Genomic DNA, 23,856 nt, shown 5'->3' with positions numbered 1-23,856 from the left:
AGTTTCAGACTGAGAGATATTACTAATGTGACTTCTTATGCACTAGATTGGTCATAATGCAGTAGGCTTATGATGCCACTGGACTGGCATCCTTAAACATCATACTAGTATTAAAAACAGGATCCAGCAAAGCAAACATAATAAATAAATAAAAGTACATGCAAACAATGTGTTGTTTAAGATCTTTAACCAATTTAAAGACCTTTAAATTAAAAGTAATATATTGGATGCAGTGTTAAAGGACAACATTTCTGATAATAAATTATCATCAGTATGTCAGTAGGCCTCAAAGCTAAACAACACTCCTGTCCAGTTTACCTGTCCACAAGTACTAGGTCATCCCGTAGCAATGCACACTTTGCTTTAGGCCACATGACACACACAAGACTCCCAGCATCCAAATCCTCATCCTGATGTAATGCATGGGCCAACTGGTTCACCGTCTGCCGACACACACACGCGCACACATACATTAGCATTAGCATAGTTTTAATCAGACTATCTAAAAATGAACTGAAATGCTGAGGTCCTGTCAAGGAAAACATGATTTCACTCACTCACTTCTTTTACATGACTTACGGTGCAGAAGTCACAAGCACAGAGATTAGTTGATTAAAACAGAGATCTCTAGATATAAAGCTACTAGGGATGGGCCAGAATGCTCGTATTTGTGACCAACACCTGTATAGTTTAATAATTTTAGCACAGGTGATTTTAAAGGTGCTGTAAGCGATTTCTGAAAAAACCCTGTTGAAAATAGATCGGACCGAGCGCATACACTCATGATAGGGGAAGAGAGAGATTAAACAAGAGTGAGATTTGAAGATCTGGAAAGAGAGATGGCTGAGAGACATAACAAAAGAGAAAAGGTTGAGGAATATCCCTGAATTTAGGGTTTTGATCAGGGAAGAGCTTTAGGAGGTGTTAATATTAGAGACCTAAGCTGGAATGCCTGAGAAAGGACACTCAGGTTGCGTTGGTTCTGCTTTATATGTGAGTAACATTGGTTTTGCTGTGTTTCACAGAACCAAGGCATGCTAACAAAGTGTGTCATTTTGAGTGTCATTGTTTATCTGGACCTTGTGTCCTGTGGGCGATTAATGGAATTGAGAGGCAATAACAATGGATTCTGGATTAGAACCGGTTCTGGTTTTGTTTTTTTAATACCGGAATCATGTGAAATTCATAACTAGCGAACTAGTAAGAGCCGTGTGATTTCCATGGGGAAAAAACTGAAATTATGACAAAAATATTGTACAGTAACAATATTTGTCTGTATCGTTTTTAATCATACTTTTAAACTTCGGGTAGTAACCCGAGAACAAAAAGAACTACAAAATTCGACTGCTTTACGGCATATACGTCACTTCCACCAACACCCACACTTCCTTAAATTCAGACGTGCGAGCCCAACTTTGTTCGTCGGATAATATAGTCATGTCCAAAGCAGCACAGACAAATAAGAAAGAAAAGGTTTTGTTGGAGGAAAGCAATAAGAGGAAACAAAAAAGTGATGGGATTAAAGGCAGGACGAGGATCAACACTGGACCAGCGTTTGCTCGTCGGCGTGAGCTGAAGGAGGCGTGCCCGACCGATGCTGTCATGCTTGTTACGGTGAGCTACCACTCAAACATTGAACTGAAGTATCAGATAGATTCTGTAAAACGCTAACCAATAGACTACTATAAAGACGGTGGCTTGTAAACGTGAGCATCGTGATTATTTGGCGTTTGAAAAAAATAAAACCCATGAAATTATATTCATATGACATGCTGAAACATGCCACTGACTGTACCTGGGATGAAGACATTTCACACGCGACGCCAGAAGAACTCTGAACTCCTCTTGCAGTGTTCAGGGGAACTGTTAGTGCGCACCAACCCGCGGCGCCACTTTTATGAAGTTATTTGGTCCGCCCCGCACCACTGTATATATTTTTACAACCCGCCGCGCACCCGCGACCATTAAATAGACATACGGGGTCCGCGGGTTATGAGACGACCCGCGCATCACTAGTTCAGGGCTATCAGGGCTGTCATGTCAACAAATGCACGCGCGATGGCATCCCCTGTTGTAGGAGGACAGATCTTACGACAGTAGTTGAGGACATTATTTTTTCCAAACTGTAGGGGGACCCCAAGAGCAAAAGTAGCCAACTACTGCTTTAACCTTCTGTGGGTATTACTCCCTGTAACCTAATGTATACAGTAAATAAAAATGTTTCATTGTTTTGTTGTAATCTTTTTAATGTTAATACATTTAAAAAGATTGATTTACATTGCTAATTAAAGGTTTATGAATTAAAGAGACTACCTCTATTTTTACTACATTTTTATTAAATCCTAAATCCATTACAATTAAAATAAAGTTTTTTTGAATGTGTTGAATTGGTTGATGTTATGGTTATGTTAAAATCATTTCACAGAGGATTCAAGGATTGTTTGAGTATTGTGCATTATATGTCCTTATTAAAATAATGACATCAGAAACGGAATCATTAGGTAAAAATTGCAACCAGAACCGGAACATTGCTTACGATTCCTGACCGTACACTGTAAAAAAAAAGTTTGTTTATTGAAATAAAAAAATGTTAGTTAATACAATAAATGAAATTGGTTCAATAAATAGAAACTCAAAATATTATTTTATCTGAACACCACATAAAAAAATTAGATATATCATGAAAATAGCACAATTTGACATGTTTCACTGCGTCATCACAAATAAAACACGCACAATTACCCAATAGGCTTACAATTTTTTTTAATAATATTTGAATAAAGGTTGTCGATTCTCAAAAATGTTCATTGTATTAACTAAAAAAAAATAATTTCAATGAATTTAAAATTAAGGCAACTGGGTAACCTATTTTTTACAGTGTAGCGACTAAACAATCTCTTGCTTTTATACTCTTATGCAAAATCAGGGGAAGTTACTTCACTTCCTGCCATTGTTTGTCCGTGTTGAACACCTTGTTGCAAACGAATGGAAAAGGGGGAAAAAACCCAAGGGTAATAAAACAAAAATCCAACAAAGCTTCATCCAGCAATAAAAGATAAAGCTTATAATAGGTCTTAGCATTAGGCGACATGTGGTTAGAGGCAACTATCATCAACAAAACTAGGCCTATTAAAACTCTGGGTTCTGTACTTGAAAATCTAGTTTAGTTTAACTGTTTTTTTGTATTTATGTACAATGTATGTATATACTCTAATATATATATATATATATATACAGTACCAGTCAAAAGTTTGAGAATGATACTGTACTATAATATACACATAAAGAATATCGGCCGATATATCGGTATCTAACTTTTTTTACACCCTAATATCGGTATCAGCCCCCAAAAACCCATATTGGTCGGGCTCTACTTATAATTATGCATAATTTACTCTTATTACTTAGTACATATAGAATTAGTAACAGGCAACTAGGTCACCATCAAAAAGAAAGAGACTACTTTCTGTAGTGAATAACTGATCTTGGTGTGAGACTCCTTCACCAGCACAACTCTCATGCAAGGTTTGCAAATCGCCTGTGTGATATCCATGGGCTCATATTTTGGGTAAAATACTTCCTATGCGACGTGACATTTTTCTTTATCCATCTCTACTCGCAAAATGATAGATAATTATCATTTTCTATGAACCAAGTTATTAATTAATTAAATATATTAGTAAATAAACAAGTACATTTACAATCAAATAAGTACACTTTTGCACTATGGAGCATATCACCCAACACTAGTTGCATGGATACACCACAGAGTGAAGGATCGCAAGTAATAAACCTACAAGACTTGGGGAACTGCATGACCTCTGGCCCACTCTTGGGATGGACTACATGTGTTTATGTCATCATTGTGTGTACATGCAGTCAGCCAGGAAAGAAATGGCCTCTTTCAGACACTGCGAAAAGCATTAAGAGAACGACTGCATCCCTCATCCTGAAGAGTGCATTGTGTATGCGCGCACACACACTCATTCAAAAACATCTATCATCCAGATGCTCTGTTCATATTGTCTGTAGGCTAATTAGGCTAAATTTAGCTAATGACTATTGTTCTATATCAATAAGTCATCATAACCAAGTTAGGACTGTAGACCAGGACTATTCAATTACAAATTCAGTTGGGCCAGATTTTCTAAGACGTTAGCTGGACCAGTCATTTCAGCTGTGAAGCAGCTCGTAATGACACATTTTAAAACCAACACAAATTGATTGAAAAACATAAAGTTTATTCATTGTTTCTCTTTTAACTTCTGTCAGTTTGCACAGCAAAAAGTGCATTAAAAATAAATAATAAAAAAAACAATAGAAGAGCTAAATAAACAGAATCTGAGGTACCCCAAATTTTTTCCACTTATAAAAGAAGAAAAAAACTGACCTATAGGCTACATATTTGACCTGATCTGATTTGATCTGATCACAAAGGGTATAAAACAATGGATGGAGCCCAATCTGTCACAAGCTTCATATCCAGACCATTGTCTTTATAAAAAAAAAAAAAAAAACATTCCCCAAAGACTATATTACCAATTGTGTGTCCTTCTAATGGCAGTAGGGCCGAACAGCTCCTCTCTGAAACATTTGCCATCAAATACACGGACATATATGCACAACTGAGCAGTATCAGTTTGTCTGTCGACTCATCTACTGCTATAGACATAGTATCAGCTTTCATCAGGTCTCCTAACAACATTTCCTACACATCTGCAGCAACAAATGTTTGAGGTATCGGACGGGTATGTTTTTGTTATGTGCGGATATCAACAGATACCAAGCTCGTTTTAATTTAATCGTCATTTAGCACCTCATCCACGATGGCCAACATACAGTCCTTCAGGGTTTCAGAGTCTGTGAATGGCCTTTTCTTTTTAGCCAATATCCAGGAAACATGAAGGGATGCTGCGGTAGCTGTGAACAATGGTAGTACTACACCGCTAGTAGGATGCAATCAAACTCTGCACTTTTGCAGCCCTCTCTTGAGATCCCTTTGGGAAAATTGGTGCGGAAAGTCTGGTGTTTCTCAACGCGCTGCCTCTACACATTGTAATCTTTAAGTACTACAACGCACTCATTGCAAATTAAACACATCGGTTTGGTGTTTGAGGCGGTAAAATAAACAAGTATTTGTCAGTCCAGGCAGGGTTAAACTTACGGCTTTAAATGGCAATTTTACATTGAATAAATAAAACGTAGGTCAGTACACTTAAATCAAATCACAGTATACTGGTGTCTGTGTATATTGCAGCACTAGGTAACTTTTCAACCTTCATAATATATTTTCAAGACTCTTGTGATGATACATCGACTTACAATAGGTTGAATGACACGTCTGCCATAGCTTGACAGGGTCTGTATCGTTTTTAATCGTACTTTTAAACTTCGGGTTTCGGGTAGTAACCCGAGAACAAAAAGAACTACAAAATTTGACTGCTTTACAGCATATACGTCACTTCCACCAACACCCACACTTCCTTATATTCGGACGTGCAAGCCCAACTTTGTTCGTCGGATAATATATCCGAAGCAGCACAGACAAATAATAAAGAAAAGGTTTTGTTGGAGGAAAGCAATAAGAGGAAACGAAAAAGTGATGGGATTAAAGGCAGGACGAGGATCAACATTGGACCAGCGTTTGCTCGTCGGCGTGAGCTGAAGGAGGCGTGCCCGACCGATGCTGTCATGCTTGTTATGGTGATTACCTACCACTCAAACACTGAACTGAAGTATCATATAGATTCTGTAAAACGATAACCAATAGACTACTATAATGACGCTGGCTTGTAAACGTGAGCATCGTGATTATTTGGCGTTTGAAAAACAATAAAGCCCATGAAATTATATTCATATGACATGCTGAAACATATGCCACTGACTGTACCTGGGATGAAGACATTTCACACGCGCCGCCAGAAGAAAACCTGCATGTGAACTCCTCCTGCAGTGTTCAGGGGAACTGTTAGTGCTGCACCAACCCGCGGGGACGCTTTTATGAAGTCATTTGGACCGCCCCGCACCAATGTATATATTTTTACAACCCGCCGTGCACCCGCGACCATTAAATAGACATACGGGGTCCGCGGGTTATGAGACGACCCGCGCATCACTAGTTCAGGGCTATCAGGGCTGTCATGTCAACAAATGCACGCGCGATGGCATCCCCTGTTGTAGGAGGACAGATCTTACGACAGTAGTTGAGGACATTATTTTTTCCCAACTGTAGGGGGACCCCAAGAGCAAAAGTTGCCAAGTGCTGCTTTAAACCACAAAAAGACTATTTAAATATGAATCCTGCATGTTTCTGTGTGAATAAATGGCGCAGATGCCCAATTCATTTAACGTTACCTCGCATACACTAACACCACCTCAATATATGAGCACATGAATGCATGAACCTCTTCTCCAGTCACTTTATGAGCATTTTACCGTTTCATTCACAAAAATCTATCATCATATCATAAACACACACAGAAACTCGAAGGTTTTCACGGTAACTCGTCAAAATAAAAGTTCAGTTTAACAAAGAAATTGTGACAGAAATATATTTATGTTGTAAAATCAATTTTAGCTACGTCTCAATGTAATAATAATATAGAGCCTATGTATTTAATTTATACAGTGAAGAATATGCAGTGTTATTAAACATTTTAACTTTCTTTCTGTAGTTGAAAACTGTTAAACCTACCTAAAAAGCACTGTTTATTTCATATGTATCTTGTTCTGTTCTATTTATGTTGGCCTGCTGAATGTTAAATAGATCCAGTCTATGTTCATTAAAATGATTTGATAATGGGGCCATAAACTAGCTAGTAGGCTATAAATTGATGTATGTTTTTTTAACTTTGCTGATTTAAAACATGATCCAGGCCATGATCAGGATCTAATTTTCAAATTAAAGGGTATTAGTATCAACCAATAATTGTTAAAAGCAAGCATTTAACATAATGCTTTTTTTATTGCAAATAAAGCACCATTTTCATGCCATGCACAGATGAAGAAAAGGCCGCACAGATTAAACACAATATAATAAACGCTGCCATGTTATCCTACGTTCCTGATGTTTGGGAACGCAATAGTGCAAGACAGTTCTGGGAGTCCAAATGGTTAATCCAGTTATCCAGCCACATGATCTTTTGAGGCAAAGTCACATGAATTGTGTTGCCAATCCAATAATTGATTTGGTAAATGTGTTTGAATCATATTTTAAATGGATGATCTGAATAAAACATTTATTTATTTGAGCACATTTTAAGCGGTATCCTGAAATTCACACAAAAATATGTGGATGGAAACTATTGTTAGCTTAAGTTATGCTGTATCTATTGTTGTACAAATGAACAAGACAAGAGTTTTTGTTTTTTACTATATCAAACTATACATTTCATTAGTATCATTTCTGAATGTTTAAATCCAATAATTAAAATATATAAAACTTTGCCATAAATATTTGTATAATTGTGTCTTTCTCCTACAGTCAACAATGTGCTATAGTGAGCACGTTTCCTTTAGCCCTGTAATATATCAATGCAGGGGAAAGGTCATGAGAGAAGTCCTAAATGACAAAAACGTGTGACAGCTGGCAGGAAAAGGCCCGACTCATGTGGGTCTAATTATAGACCGGCACTCATGTACAGTCAGCCAAGATCTAGAGACCTTCATTCAGCACGACACAACTTTTTGCCTTATTGCTCATCACAGACCACATCTGCTCATTTTCTAATTTGATCACACTGTATGATACAAAAACTGAAGCACAATATATTGTATTGTATCACAGTACAGTATTGTACATTGGTATCAGCCCCGAAAAAAATGCTTGCACACAACCTTTATTAATAAATCTTAATTTTAAATAATTCAAAATATAACATTTTTGGAGTACTGTTTTATAATTTTTACAAATTTGGCCTCCACACTGCTCTGACATTTTAGAACCTCGAAAAAGGGATACTTTTGAAAAGGCTGCAGACCCCTGCAAAGATTGTTCTGAAACCCAATGTAAACGCCAGTGTAGAAACGAGGTGTTTTCAGATGTGCTTTGAAAATACTCAGCACCGTGATGTTTCGAAGGTGCACAGGGAGTGCATTCCACAACTTAGGTCCTAGAACACTAAATGACCGGCCTCCAAACTTTTTATACCTGTATGTTGTGGTAACCAGAGAAATTTGATCAGAGGAACGGAGTGTCCTGGCTGGCTGATATATTTTTACTAGTTCGGTGAGGTATACTGGGGCCAAACCATGGATGGCCTTAAACACAAACAATAGGATTTTATACTCCACCCTAAACTGCACTGGGAGCCAGTGAAGCGAGCGGAGGACAGGGGTGATGTGTGACCGTTTAGATGTGTTAGAGAGAAGACGTGCGGCAGCGTTTTGTACCAGTTGAAGGCGACTGATAAGAGATGTATTTAGTCCAGTGTAGAGGGCATTACAGTAGTCGATCCTCGAGCTGATGAAGGCATGAATTGCTTTTTCAAGGTCGGCTCTGGACAAAAAATATTTGACCTTACTAAGAAGTCTTAGCTGGTAAAAACTTGCCTTCACTACTGCACCAATCTGTTTATCATACTGCATGTTTTTGTCCAAAATAACGCCCAGGTTACGTACAGACGGAGCAAACTGAGGTGTCGTAGGTCCAAAGGTAAAAGCACTGCTGGATGAATCCGGGCTGAACAGGATGTACTCAGTCTTTTCTTCATTTAAATGAAGGAAATTCTGGGAAAGCCACTGTTTGATGTCCTGAAGACAATTATAGAGAGGATCCAGTGCCGACCGATTACTCAGTATCACAGGAAGGTAGATCTGGAGGTCGTCGGCATAGAAATGAAAATGAACGTTGTGTCTGGAGATGAGTTGACCAAGTGGCAGAATGTAGAGAGAAAACAGAATAGGACCGAGAATGGAACCCTGTGGTACTCCAGATGACATAGTGGCAGTTGAGGAGGAAAAGTCATTGAGCATTACTGAAAAGGTTCTATTAGTGAGGTATGAGGTGAACCAATTCAGCACCACTTTCTGCAGACCAGCAACATGTTGAAGACGAGAAATGAGAATTGTATGATCCACAGTGTCAAATGCAGCGGTAAGGTCCAGTAAAACTAGAACCATAGAGTTTTTTCTGTCAAGTGCTTCAAGAATGTCATTATGCACCCTCAGTAACGCAGATTCAGTACTATGTCTGGTCCTGAAACCAGATTGGAACGTATCCCCAATGCCGTGTAATTGCAGATGAGCCTGGAGCTGGGAGTAAACAAGCTTCTCCATCAACTTTGACAGAAATGAAAGGTGAGAAATAGGGCGGAAGTTTGATAGAATGGAGGGGTCAAGGTTGGGAACAGACGCCATGAACTGAGCTCAGACCAGCAACAGGAGTCAGATTTCGTTTCACGAGTGAGAAGCTGACAATATACGGCGGAAGATTGAGTTTCAAAACTAAATGTAAAAGCGCCTATTTAAACAAGCTTGTCATTGTATTGTACTGTTCTGTTCTGTTTTTCATTAAGAACAGTATTGATGTTAATATTAAACACACCATTCAATCAGATTACTCCCAAATTGTTACTCATTCTAAAGTGAAAGTATAATCCGTGCGGGCGCGGCGGCACGGAAAATCATAACGTGCGCATTATGAATGCAGACTTTATTCTTCGTGAAAGATAAAGATAGAAATGCTCACAGGAAGAAAAAAAGCATGCAAAAATGATATACGATCCGCTTAATCCTGGCCAAATCACAGAGATGTCGATTCGCACGGGACTACTATTATCACAGCCACAGGACCTCGGTGTTCGGCGGAATATGGTAGGTAATTTGCGGGGGAATTTTTACTTTACAAATTACAGACATGGCCGATTCGCACGGGATTAAGATCACAGGCATTCTCTGCAATTATTACAAATCACCAGAGGTCCCCAGATAATACTAGTCCCGTGCGAATGGGGCTTTAGACACATTCACAACATTCCCTGATTTTATAATGTCAGCAAAATTATCATACTATTTACTAAAATTTCAGCCATCGTTGAGCCCTATTTGAAAAGCTAACAACAACACTCCAAGCATAAAAATAAGTAGTGTGCACACAAAAAAAGCATAATAAATATATACTTCGATATGAAACAACATTTCTCTCGCCTCATTCACCATCTTTGATTTATGTTCTTGATTTCCATTGGTTAGTTAAAGCCTTTTAATCGGACTGAAAACAACAAAAATGACAATTACACTCAGAGTATCTGAAATTTGATTAAATGGATAGTTCATCCAAAAATGAAAATGATGTCATCATTTACTCACCCTCAAGTTGTTCCAAACCTGTATGAGTTTCTTTGTTCAGCTGAATACAAAAAAAAGATATTTGGAAAATTCTTTGTAACAAAGCAGAAAGAGCAACCATTCACTACAATAGTAGGAGAAAAATACGGTGGTAGTGGAGGTTTGTTCTCTCTGCTTTGTTATGTAAATATTCTTCAAAACATATTTTTTGTGTTCAGCAGAACAAAGAAACTCAAACAGGTTTGGAACAACTTGAGGGTGGGTAAATGATGACATCATTTTCATTTTTGGTTGAACTATCCCTTTAATTCAGATTGATGAAAATTAGTGCATCGAAACATGCATACTGAGCTTGTCGTAATGCAATCTGCCGTTGTCTTCTTCATGAAGGACACCTTATGCTGATTTACTTGACACTTGATTTATGACCAACACGGCCACAATTTTAGTCTCAATGTTCATGAAGTCTGTAAGAACTCAAGTGTAGCTCTACAGGGTGTCTGACTAAAGAGATTACACACCCTTATTAACACCTACAGTGAGCAAAGCTCATTTATGGTTGCTATGGAGAGATGCACTGTTATGCAAGAGGCCATTTTCCTTTCCCCAATCCCATTGCATGAGTCTTATCTGACTCAACATCCCAGACACACCCAGACTCAAACAAGAGAGCCAAAATCACTTAGGAACAACTTTTTGATAAATAAGAAGGTAGAGTTTTTACTTTAACACTCTTTCTTTCATCTGATCCTTCGGTGAGCAGGAAAGCCTCATTGCCATCAGTGCCTTCCACCCGTAAGAAGCAGTTGGTTGTGTGTCCGATTCCAGATGGCAGCACTTTGTCCCAGAGCATGGCGTTAATGACGGAGCTCTTCCCGTTACTGGTTCTGTAAATGCAAAAGGTGTGACTTCAGCCCAAAGTAATTCTGTTTTTACATGAGCACTTAAGCTGACAGGATTTTTGTTTGAATTCCTCTGATGCTTTCGTACAGTCCGTGAGATGTCCCTTTAGCATTTTAGTACAGTCCTAGGGCTCCAGACTAACATTTGAGAGCAGTGGCATTGCCACTAAGTTCTACTGATGGTGGCGGCAGCAAAAAAATTAGCGCTGTTTTTTTTTAATCATGAATTGATCAATGAATCCAAAAATTATTATTTTTTGCACTAAATAACTGTAGTAACTATTTATTAACTTAATTATTATTTTTATTTATTTATTGGAAATCGACAATAAAGCACTGAGCTTGAGTTCAGAAGCAGACAAAATTGATTTTTATTAAGTAACAACTTAGTCTTTTTTATTAGAATTATTTTTGTCATCACATTAAAAATAACATTTAAAATAGATACAAATTTAAGATTTGAAGTACTAGTAAAAGTGTAAAAGCACCTGAATGTACTTACCAAGTGCCTGCATTTCACTCTCAAAAGGTTGTATGAACCTTGAAAAGAATAATGTAAAAAAAAAAAAAAACCATTCCTCTATTTCTGCCACAATACCATGGTTACAGTTAGCGTTACTACTGTAACGACATGTTGGTTATTTGTGGACTGAAAAGCCATACCTTCTTCATTCATTGCAAAATGTTTGTCCTAGTTCGTTCTTTCTTTCTTTTTCTGTCTATTCATCCATCCATGGTTCAACTGTGCATTGAATTTGAATGCTTCTCACAAGATGTTATTAATACTGCGCCAAATTCAAATGCTTTGTCAATGGATCTCCCACCGCTGCATAGTAACGTGCCACGTGATTGAGAACGACCCATGAGTACACTTGTTCTGAGCCATAGACTGTACATTTTCATGCACTGCGCAGAAGGGTGGTTTTATTTTGTTTGCATTTTGATGTTTTTCATATGCAACAGAAATGGCAGCTCTCATCAGTTGGACAACGCGGTGGCACCAATGTGAAATTTAGTTTAGTTGCATCAGCAAGAAAAAAATATGATGTCTGCGTTTGTGACCACATGGACAAGTGATTTGATAAATAACTTGATTCGAAGGAATTCTAAAAGAATTGTACGTTTTTTATCTGAGGCTAAAGGAGACATCCTTCAACTAAAAGTCACACCACACATGCTTCACATGTTGACGGTTCCACTGCTGTAGACCTTCTACAAATGTTAAATCTCTATAGCAAAAAACCAGCAGTGATTTATTCATTTATTTATAGCAGTGTTATTTTCAAAGCTTTCTGTGTATATTTATTATAAAAAGAACTGTATTTATTTAGCTTTAACAAGTATTAAATGCAGTTTTTGCTCAATACTAACTGAAATTAAAAAGAATTCAATAATAATTCCAGCACAGGAGAGGCCTGATGTTGTTTCCAAACAAAGGAAAGGCTATTGGCCAAAATGAGCATATCAGATATCAGCAAAAATCCAATGTCATGCATCCCTATTACACGCTCACATGTGGAGTGAAACGTGAAACATTTATTATACCAGATACATTTGCTTACAGCCGAATGCACAGCGATTCAAATGTGGGTGGTCAACACAAGTGCAGAAGTGTAAACTATGCTCAATGTCTGCGCTATATCTCTCCAGAAGTTGAAAACAATAAAAATGTCTTTGTATTAGTTTACACTAGAGTTGCATGTATTTCTTAACTCCCTCACACAAGCGCTCATCAATGTGGACAACTATTGTTGTTGCCGTATCCAGTAGTAGTTCTTTTTTGTTGGTCATCTGTTTCTTTTTCGACTGTGAAACCATGAACTGAGGCAGTGTTGCCACCTTCTCCACAATCTAATTAGCGCAAAAACATGTTTTACACATATGTAAGTATACAATGTAAGAAAATCTTACTGCGCAAAATGTACTAACCAACAGATGAGCCCTGTGCCATTCGCATAAAAAGTTAAAATATACTTAGGATTTTAGTGCTACTCTGAACATTTCACAAACGTTGAGTTTGCTGTGAGGGGCAATATATATACACTGTACCTGCCAAAGAAGACCACCTTCATGTGTCTCCGGGACAAGACTTCCCCAATCCCTGCCACTTTGGACAGGTATCCCCGCACCTCCGCCACCTGCTCCTCTGTGGTAACAGGATCCAATTCTTCATTGCTGTAGGTTTCTGACATAGAAAAGATACCAGTTCAACTACACTTGACATATTTAGTACTTCAACAAAAACATTAAGAACTTTCATGAAATTTTGTGAAAAGAACGTCCTCAAAATCTTCATAAATAACCTCTTTAAGTTCCAACCCTTCCAACTTGATCATTTACTCATCTCATCTAAGATGTTCGTGGTTTTTTTTGTTTTAGTTTTTTTAGTTTTTTTTGTTTTTTTGGGGGGGTTAAGTTTTTGGAAGGAAAACATTCCAGGATTTTCTGCAATATAATGTACTTAATTTGCAACCAACAGATTCAAACAGATTTTAATCAGGTTCAAATTAATGCAGTTTCTTAGCATTACTATCTGCTTGTTAAGTCGTGACGTAAGAGCGTAACAGCGTTTTTGGGTCCCAGCCTCAACTCGTTTCAATTGAGAATGCCATTGACGCCCATTTATGAGCGCTATTTATTCATATTAAACATCAAACATTTAAAAAATTTACACATTTTAAATACTTACAGTCTATGCGCTCAAAGCATCCCACACCAATATTTTTACAATTTATAAAAGATGAATTACTGTCTGGCCATCTGGAATTTCGGTATGGAGAAAAAGGTTATGGTTATAACTTTTTTGTAGTATTACACCACATTGTGTGTGTCTATTAGCACCGCTTGTTGTTTTTCTTGTGATATTAGATAGAGCATTTGGACCCAGGAAGCGCTGCCGTGCGACGTCAGACTTAACAACCGAATATAAATGCCTCATTTATTTATTCATACTTACATTACGCACATCCCTAGTAAAAGTAATATTTATTATAGGTGGACAAGTATTCTGAAGTGAAACTATTGACAGATAATGTTTTTGTTAGCTGAATTTGAAATTCAAGTAATGTAGATCTGGTGTTCAGCCAGATAGGGCTGTGCCGGTCAACTTGTGTGTGTCTGAATGTGAATACTATTTTACGTGATAACGGCATGAGTGAAGCTCAAAACTTTGTTTACAAAATAAATAATAGGTTACCAATTAAATGTTATATTGCAACCATGGGAACATTTGGATTTGTTGAGAATGAGAGAGCCCATTAATGTAAGCCATTTGTTGGCTTTGTATTCGGTTTTGCAATCTGGGGTCCGTTCTTTGTATCTCGCTTAAAACATCTGAGATGATTTGACAGATCCTAGATCTTCTAATCGTGATAGCTGATCCCTGGCTAATTTGGTTCTTGAAATGAATTTGCGGATGGGATTCAAATATCTGGATTAAGTTATCTGAGATGACTGCTCGTGCCTTTGTTCCCTGAAGAAGGCAGATGCATCGATACTCGAAACCATGATCAGCAATGCAGTGATTGGCTGGCGTCAAGACAACATAATGACATCATATATTTAAAAAAGCCGGCAAAAAACTTGACAAATAATTTTTTTAAAAAAAAATGCTGGACCTTTATAAGGAAATAACCAAATGACCAAACCAACATAAAAGTTATAATAGATAAATCATAAATGTTTTTGTTTTAAACATGATTCCCAATTATTTATATTCACGATTTTATAGTATTTGTACACCCTTTAAATTTTAATTTCACTGTTGTAATTTGCAATTCATGTAAATTTTAAGTTAATTTGAAGCCTATTTGTTACATGACAGCATTAATTAAAGTTTCTTAACAGTCAAGATCAAATTAATTATCTGCATCTCTTGCGCTGCATCAAGCCATCCGATAATATTTGTCATCACTCGAATGAATGCACGCCTCAGTTTAACGTTACAGCATGTTTGTCAGACTCCAATAAAATTATAAAGTAATTATTCCATCACAAATAAACCTCTCAATCAAGTTTCTATAGTTCTATACACCTTTTACACAATATTATAATATTTATCCAAAGCGCTTTACATTTGTGCCTCACATTCACCCATTCATACACCGACGGCGATGTCAGCCATGTAAGGCGCCATCCAGCTCGTCGGGAGCAGCTGGGGTTAGGTGTCTTGCTCATGGACACTTCGACACTTGGTCAGGTGGAACCGGGGATTGAACCACCAACCTTCTGGTTTGTAGACGACCTACATGAACCACTGAGCCACTGCCGCCCGGCAGTGGCTCAGTGGTTGGGACAGATTTTAAGCATCAAAGTAGCAGTGGCTGGGACAGATTTTAAGCATCACCTCAAGATGCAATCTGTTTACATGAAATAAGCCGCTCCCGGGCAGGTTTAAGCTTACGGACCTGTTGCTAGGACAGCAAGTCCAAGATGAGCGTCGAAGAACCAAACAATCCGAGATCAAGCCAAATGGTCAACAATCAAATCCAGCTAACTGAGTTAGCGACGTACGAAGAACATTTGAACAATAGTCCATAAGTTATGCCAATGATCTTGTTTCTTTTCCCTAATTCTTTACTCACATCTCATCCATTTTCTCAAATAACATAGATGTTTCTTCCTTCCACTCAGTTTTAAATAACTATATTCGCATTCTTTATAGTGGTGAAGCAGGTAAACTCTGTAGGACAGAAACCTTTTTATTTACTCGTCCAAATCTATTTAACAAGTAAGCTTTGGCGATGTTGGCTTAAATATGACTGACCTCGAATAAACCTAACATACCGGTATTATCGTTTCAGTAAAGACCATGGCAGACTATTGAAACAACTGCCAGGGCAGATTTGTGTTATTATTTGTAAAATGAAAACCTGAGGTTTACAGACATGATATGCTGATTAAGCCATGCGTTTCCCTGAGCCTCAGCCATCTCCCAGTTTGTTGCGTAACCTGTCTTTTTTTATCTAAGGCATGCAAGACGGTTTCTCTTATCAGCTTGACAGATGTAGGGGCATGCAACAGTGTGCTTTTGAGCTCCTGAAACAAGGAGTGGAATTAACTGCCAAGAGTAATGAAAGCAGACACCTTCCAGAAAGGCTGAGCTTTCTTTGATGTAAGCCCCCAGCTGTTCAAAGATGCCGTTGATCTTCTTCTTGGCGGTGACGAAGTGTTTGAGCGGGGAGGCGTTCACCTCAGCCATGAGTCGCTTGTCCTTCTTGCCGATCACACTGGTATTGGGTCGCGGGAAAACCAGAGACATCTCACTAGAAAAGACAGACGGATTTAAGTTAATTTGAACTCATTTCAACAAGTTTTAAAACTTTATTTAAATATCTTCCAGTGGCATTAAGACATTTTAGTCTATAATAATTAAATAATATTGTTTGGGGGGTAAAATGTGTGTTATTTTGGCAAGGTTGCCTGCTAAAATTTGCATCCCTGGATGCATATATCACATAATTGAGGTCACTTCAACCCGTGGACATGGAAAATAACCCGCGGGGAAACCGCAGACATGGCAACACAGTGCAGTTGAGCTCTGTTGATATTGGACAACTAACGTTATGTGTCGCTTCGTTGCTCTGATTGGTTGTAGGTCTATCCAATTGAGGTCTTTCCTGGTTCGATTGAAACACGCCCCATAATTACAGCCCAATGGAGCAGAATCAGACTCTGACTAGAATTGAGTATGACCACAACAGGCTAGCACTATATATCAGTGTTAAAGGTGCAATATGCTGTATTTTTGCAGAAAAATATCCAAAAACCACCAGGCCAGTTAGTGTTGTCAAAAATATCGATATTTCGATATATATCGATACTGGAATATCTGAAACGATACGATTCTCAGTTTTTACAGTATTCGATACCAGCTGCGCTCTCCTCTCTGACCGAAAGCGAGCTGACACACACCGGCATATTCTCACTCAGCCCGGTTAACCTCTGAGCACCGCCAAAGCGCGTTCTGCTGGACTTTTTCCTCATGACAGTGTGTTAGTGTGTGATCGGTCTGAATTTCGCGCGGGATTGCACTTAAATTAATTCTACTAATCCCCGCAGATTTCGTGCTCACATCTGAAGCGCACACACACAGCCTACCGTAATAAAGCCGCCTCTGACATGATACAAGTGCAAACATTTGCTTCTTTTTCCAGCTTATTATTGGTCAAATACACTCAAAGAATTATCAGTGCACATCTGGAAGAGTATTAACGTAACACAGTCGCAAACAGTTCAGGAAGAACGAGTAACAGGAACAGTGTTTAGGATCCATGCGTCCGCTAGTCTTAAAGGGACCGCAGTCATTTGTTATTCAAACTACAAAAAAGACAAACGATCAACTGCTCTTGACTGATCAACTTGTGGAACTTAAATAGTTTCATCTGTACGCTATTGAATTTTTTTACAAAGAACATTATCCAATGTTGTTTTAAATGTAATTACTATGCATTTTTTTTATTCAGTTTCTTATCTGAATGTTAGACCTACCTGAAAAAATAAAGCAGTCTATTTAATTTGTATCTTCTATTCTATTGCATTTATTTGTGCTATTGTTTGTAATCTGTTTATTTGTTCTTATTTTATTACTGTTTATTCGTCTTTTAAAATTCAATTTACCATTCGAAATCAAGCTTTCTTGTGCTGTGTGTAAGCTATTGCAACACAATTATATTACGCCATTGTAAAAAATACATTGAGATAGCAAAAATTTGTGAGATAATTTTAATAGTAATTGATCAATTGATCAATAATTCTTAAAATCAAAATGATGCCAAACCCTAAGGAACATGCTGGCCACATGAATTTTTAGTAAAAAAATAACAATGAATAATAACAAGTTCTGTTGTCATATTAAGCATCTTATCTTTTTTTTCTTTTTTTCTTTTTCTTTTTTTACTGTGGTATCGATTTAGTATCAATATATCGATATTTTAGTCTGGTATCGTATCGAAGTAATAATTTTGGTATCGTGACAACACTAAGGCCAGTGTTTGTTCAGTTTGTTCCAAATATTTGTAAATTGTGAGAAAATTGCTAGTTTAACCAAGGACCCAATCTGTCATATCTGCGTTACCTTCAGTTTCCGCCGAACAAATGCACAGAGTAATGTCATAACATCATTTTAAACACATTTAAATGTATCTAATATGATAAACAGAGCTGCAATCCCTCACAATCATGACCGGAAAAGTGGAAATACCGCTGGCAATAATAACAATGTATTACTGTGGTGCAAAGATTAATTTACTCCTGTCTTCAGTGCCACATGATCCTTCAGAAATCATTGGAATATGCTAATTTATTATCCAGTTGTGCTGGTGCTTAATATTTTTTTATAACATATGATATTTTCTTCAGGATACTAATAAATAACAAGTTTAAAAAGAACAGCATTTATTTAAAATATTTTGTCACAATATACACTACTGTTCAAAAGTTTAGGGTCAGTAATTTCTCTTTTTTTCACAAAAATTAATACTTTTATTGAGTAAGGATGTGTTCAATTGATAAAAAGTGATAGAAAAATGTATATTGATAGAAAATATTCTAAAATATAGAAACTCTTTTGAACTTTTTATTCATCAATGAATCCTGATAGAAGTATCACAGAATATATATATATATATATATATATATATATATATATATATATATATATATATATAGCAGCACAATTGTTTCCATTATTAATAATAAATCAGCATATTAGAATGATTTCTAAAGGATCATGTGACACACCCTGTATTTGAATACAGGGAAATACAGTCATTAAGAGAATTTACAGCATTTTAAAGAGAACCATTCATTTAAATTTGAATTAAGTCAACAAAAGAAACCAACTAGTGGTTTCCTTGTTGTGGGCTGAAGGATTTGATGTTCACACATTCTGACCATTCAATCTTGAAAGGAGGCGAAACAAAGGGATTATATTACACCCTAACACATATTTTGCCAATGAATACATAAAATACGCAATATACACACTTGGAAACCCTCTTTCACATGCTAAACACTCCCTGAGAACTACTCTGAGAAAGAAAAAAAGAAAAAAATGTTCAGCTATGTTGTTGTCTAACTGCATTGCTAGGTCAGATCTATTGTTAAAGTCCCATGTGTTGACAGGAAACGCTGTGTCGCCCAAAAGAGCAGTGTCAACAACACATTACAAGCTATTCTAAATGTGCTTACTACAGTTTCTAGATGAGTTTTTCTTTCTTTGATCAGTAAGGAGTTCAAATTTTAAAAGTCACCCATACCACTCTTATCAGCCAACCAGAAAATGCTATTGTCAACGCAGATTAAAAAATGGCAAATATCAGCCTTGGCAATAGAGCAAAAAGTATCTTATCAACAATGGCCATTATTTATTATCTAGCTTCCGGCTGATCGCCTCGTACAATTCTAAATGATTACGCTACATCTGACGAGTGGAGCAGTTAGATGGTGGACAGATGCATTTTTATGATGGACAGATGGACTTTTATGGACTAAAACAAAGCATCAACCACTGCCATTATAAAGCCTGGATTAGCAAGGACTTTTTATTTATATAACTGAATGTATTCATCTGAAAGAAGAATATCATATACACCTAGGATAACTTAGCCTGAATGCCAGCCGAACTTAGCCCCGCCCACAAAATGTTTAGATCGGGCAGTTCGGTCTGGCCTCAATCCATAGAGGAGTAATTATCTCCGAACAGAAACTGTTCGGACCAATGAAATCATCAGGACGGGCTTTAGACGATGACGGACAGATGATCAACAGTAACGTAATCATGCACGTCATCAAAGGCGCTTGGATTATATTTGTTCGAATCCTAAACGGAGAGCTTGTATGCATTCACCTTCACAATTTCTCTCAGAAATGAAGATCATGTTGGGTAAGTACTCTGTGTATCGTTTAATTATTTTATTTTTTAAAACACCGGCAAAGATTGTGTATTCGGTCTGTGCTCTGTCAGGACTCACGAGCCGCTTCGCTGAACAACTGAACTGCTGTGAGCAGCTGAAATACGCCAATCAGAGCAGAGCTCAACATTAATATTAATGAATCTTCCAAATAAGGCAAAAACAGAGCATTACATCCAAGGGAATATTTATATGGATGTAAATGGACCTGTAAAACTGTATCTGGACAATTTTTTCCCTTAAAGCTGCAATTCGTAACTTTTTGCACTCTAGTGGTTAATAAACAGAACTGCATGCATCTTGCGGAAGAACATTACAGCCGGAGCTACTTCTCTCTGTTTATTTTTATGGCGGGGGGACTGTGCTCCTCCTCAGCGGTACCTAACAGACTGCTCTGAAATAGTCCCAATATAAATACTTATTATAAGTGTACTACAATGATTCAGGGTAAGACAAAAACACGGTTTGGAAAATGGATTCATGTTGTACATTCTCATTATATATTTTTTGTAAATCTTGAACACAAAAAAAGTTACGGACAGCAGCTTTAAATAAGCCAAATACCCTCTATGTAGATATCAGAGAACAATTTAACATATTGTTTCAATTCATTCTAGGGCACCTTTAAAAGCATCATAATGAAAAATGCAAACAAATGAGGAGAGTCTCCGCATTAAAGACCCATGACTGGCAGATCAACATGCCACTACATTTCTCTCTGAAAGAGTAGGAAATGGAATGGCATGTGACAAGATGATTGACAGGGAAATTTAAACTGTGATAGGATGCACTAAGCGACAGAGCTTTCTGTTAAAGATGACGAAGTAGTACATCCTAAAGTTTGCCTAGTCTTCTGCAACACACTTAAAAGTTAACTTTTTTCCCCACAAAAACGGTACATATTTTAGGGAATAGTATAAGCAGGTGAACTGGGAATAAGACATTACTTCCTCAAAACAGTTCATGAGCGTGACCTCAGCTGTCCACTATTAACATTCAGTGCTAGTGCCAGGGTTCTTCTGAACAACTGAATGGTGTCGTATTAAAGAGTCTGGACCTGCAGTTGGCGATTACGTGCACCATGGAGCGTTCATGTGCTCTGGAAAGTCACCTTCAATGCACAGACAAAGAAGACAAACGCAATGTGAGTGAAGCGTCCAGCTGCCTGCACTTAAAATCAGGTAACCGGACATCAGAAGCTGACTTTACCTGATCTAACTATCAGCAACCCTCCGCCGTATTCCAGTGATCTGGACAATGTCTGCTGTGTGTACAAAATTCTGTTTGTGCAGTCCACACACACATTCTGGTGTGTGTGTGCATGCGTGCGTGCATAACAATATATTGTGTCACAAATATACTGCAATACGAAAATGCAACAATATGTATCGTGGAGTGTGCCAATATGTTTTGTGAATAGTTACAATGTGAGGAAAAAATTAAAGTTTATGGAGTTTTAATGTCACTTAGTACTACATTAAACTACTATATAATGTTGAATATAGTGTATAATATTGCAAAAGGGGAATATTTGTGAGTCCTGATGCCAAATGTCTTATGTTAAAAGTAAAAAGCAGCCTATGTATTTTAAACTAGTTTATAAATATATCTTGTTTGTAGAGAACGCATATTTGTCTAAAATAATTCTGTATTTATTTTATATTAAATGTTAACTTTTAAAACCAGCAGTGTGAAACATTTTTTAACAGTGTAATATTCCATGTCTCTTAAGTATTATGGGACCACAGGACTATACCCTAATACATAAAGTTAACCATTATAATATAACTTAAAAAATGTTGTTGTAAAATAGGATTGGCCTGCAATTTCATGCCAACTACCCAAAGATTAAAACTATGTAACATACAAGTACATATGAAAGCATCTGCTTGAATGAAAAACAGGCCAACACACCTTTAAGTCAACAAAGGTTGTTCCTTATAAATAACTGTAGTATGGTAACAACGACCTGACAAAACACCATAACTACAACTGACAGTGTCTGTATACTGAAGATCTAGTATGAATGTCAGATAAATGTCCTGTACCGAGCTCTTGATAAGCAGAAGAAACACTCCCTTTATATTATGCAAGCATTCTTTCATACTAGTGCACACTCACACTAAAATTCTCAAACGTCCACATGTGCATTTACACAATGCACAACATCATTTTGAAAGATACTGCTGGAAATGATCACCTGATTAAGAGATTTGTTCAGCTGAACGTTGTCAACATGTCTTAAAACACACACATTTGACTAGGCCACAACTGCTTAAACAAGAATTAAAACATATGCTACTAATATAACAAAATCAGTCTTACCTGACGGTGCGTGTAAGGGTATATAAAGCAGTGTCGATCAAATGAGCTTTATCAGCGGCCCTTGCACTGGCAGTGACTGATCACCTCAAACTCAAATCAGAGTCTTGTAATGATAAAATCTAATAATCATTGTATAACCCATAATAACGCATATCAGTCACGACTTCCACGAGACCAATGTCACTGACAGCAGCCGCAGCGCGAGACTCCAATCAACACGAGTGTCTAAAGCACGCGAAATATCCCGACACAAACACCCGTAGCACCTCCAGCGTCTTTAGTTCAGCTCTTACAATTTCAGACAGAATGATATTGGAGTCATAGTTCCAATGAAGAGTTTTTCCCGAGCTCAATGTCACTGACAGCAGCGGTAGCGCTCGGCTTCAGTCCACTCCTCCACCAAACCAAGCGCCGGGATCACGTGATTGAATTTTACATGGATTCAACGCCTGAATGTGTAAAATATAGGGGAATTATACAATAGCCTATATTATATTATAATATAGTATATATTAGTATCAGTATAGCATAAAAAAAACGTAATAATATAAAATCCACCAAACCTATCCAACAAATCCTACAGTACAAAATCCCGCCCCAAAGATATCCCAGCCAATACCATTAGAGCAAAACGTAAAACGCAAAATATTTGACAGGGGTAGTAGCGATTCGGATTGGCTGACAAAGGGCGGGCCGCTCCGCCTCCTCTTGACTTTTTCTTGCAGTTTTTATAAAGAACGTCTGGCTGTCATAGACATAGAGACGTTCATTTTTCTGTGATATTTGTCATATATATATATATATATATATATAGTGTGTGTTTGTGTGTATGCGTGTTAAAAACGTTATATGCCTAAGCAACTAAAGAAGTGGTGAAATTATATCCCTGACATGTATAGCAACAGTTCTATATTGTTAGAAAAGTTCATTATTGTATTATGTAATCAAAGTATTATTATGTAATAATAATAAGTTTACCAGTAAGGGCGAAGTGATTATATCTCATAACAGTCCTCAAGCATGTTGATCCAACGATGCCTCGTAATAAACTCGAAAATCTTGAACTGGAAGAAGAGATTTCCCGAAGACAGCTGTTGATGCAAAACAAAACTGAAACTAAATCCGTAATAAAAACGAAATAAATGTTCACGATCTGCTCATCGGACTGTTGACCATCAAAGCAATGCTGCTAAATACCTATCTTGACAAAATATGATGATGTATATATTTGACATCAATACGAAGTCTTTTAGCTTGACGTTAAAGATAAATATGCGTTTTATGATCTATTCCTTATCTATCTAACAGCTCTGTCATTACTTGGTCGCCATTATCTTAGCAATTAGCTTCTAGCGTTGGCTAGATGTATTACGTCATGCACATGCGACGGTTTTCATTTAACAGTAACATTTTCCTTCCGCGCGGGGGCG

At 37.3% G+C, this 23,856-nt stretch overlaps 1 protein-coding gene across 2 annotated transcripts in view; it reads right to left on the bottom strand.

Moving 5' to 3' along the window:
• Positions 1-23,789, bottom strand: part of mfn2 (mitofusin 2) — a 52,897-nt gene extending 29,108 nt beyond the window's left edge. Inside the window, exons 1-5 of one of the 2 annotated variants that reach the window (XM_067413099.1) lie at positions 23,405-23,789; positions 16,275-16,453; positions 13,239-13,374; positions 11,012-11,174; positions 319-443 (exon numbers count right to left, since the gene is read on the bottom strand). In XM_067413099.1, the coding sequence (XP_067269200.1) occupies positions 319-443; positions 11,012-11,174; positions 13,239-13,374; positions 16,275-16,449 (599 nt within the window). In that variant the 5' untranslated portion in view covers positions 16,450-16,453; positions 23,405-23,789. Of the gene's footprint in view, positions 1-318; positions 444-11,011; positions 11,175-13,238; positions 13,375-16,274; positions 16,454-22,426; positions 22,832-23,404 lie in introns of those variants that run through there. The other variant, XM_067413100.1, reaches the window with a different exon arrangement.
• Positions 23,790-23,856: the final 67 nt, after the last annotated feature.

Source organism: Pseudorasbora parva, chromosome 13, assembly GCF_024679245.1.
Source record: "Pseudorasbora parva isolate DD20220531a chromosome 13, ASM2467924v1, whole genome shotgun sequence".
NCBI lineage: Eukaryota > Metazoa > Chordata > Actinopteri > Cypriniformes > Gobionidae > Pseudorasbora > Pseudorasbora parva.
The sequence above is the reverse complement of the archived record's forward strand: the minus strand, read 5'-3'. Positions and strand labels throughout refer to the sequence as shown.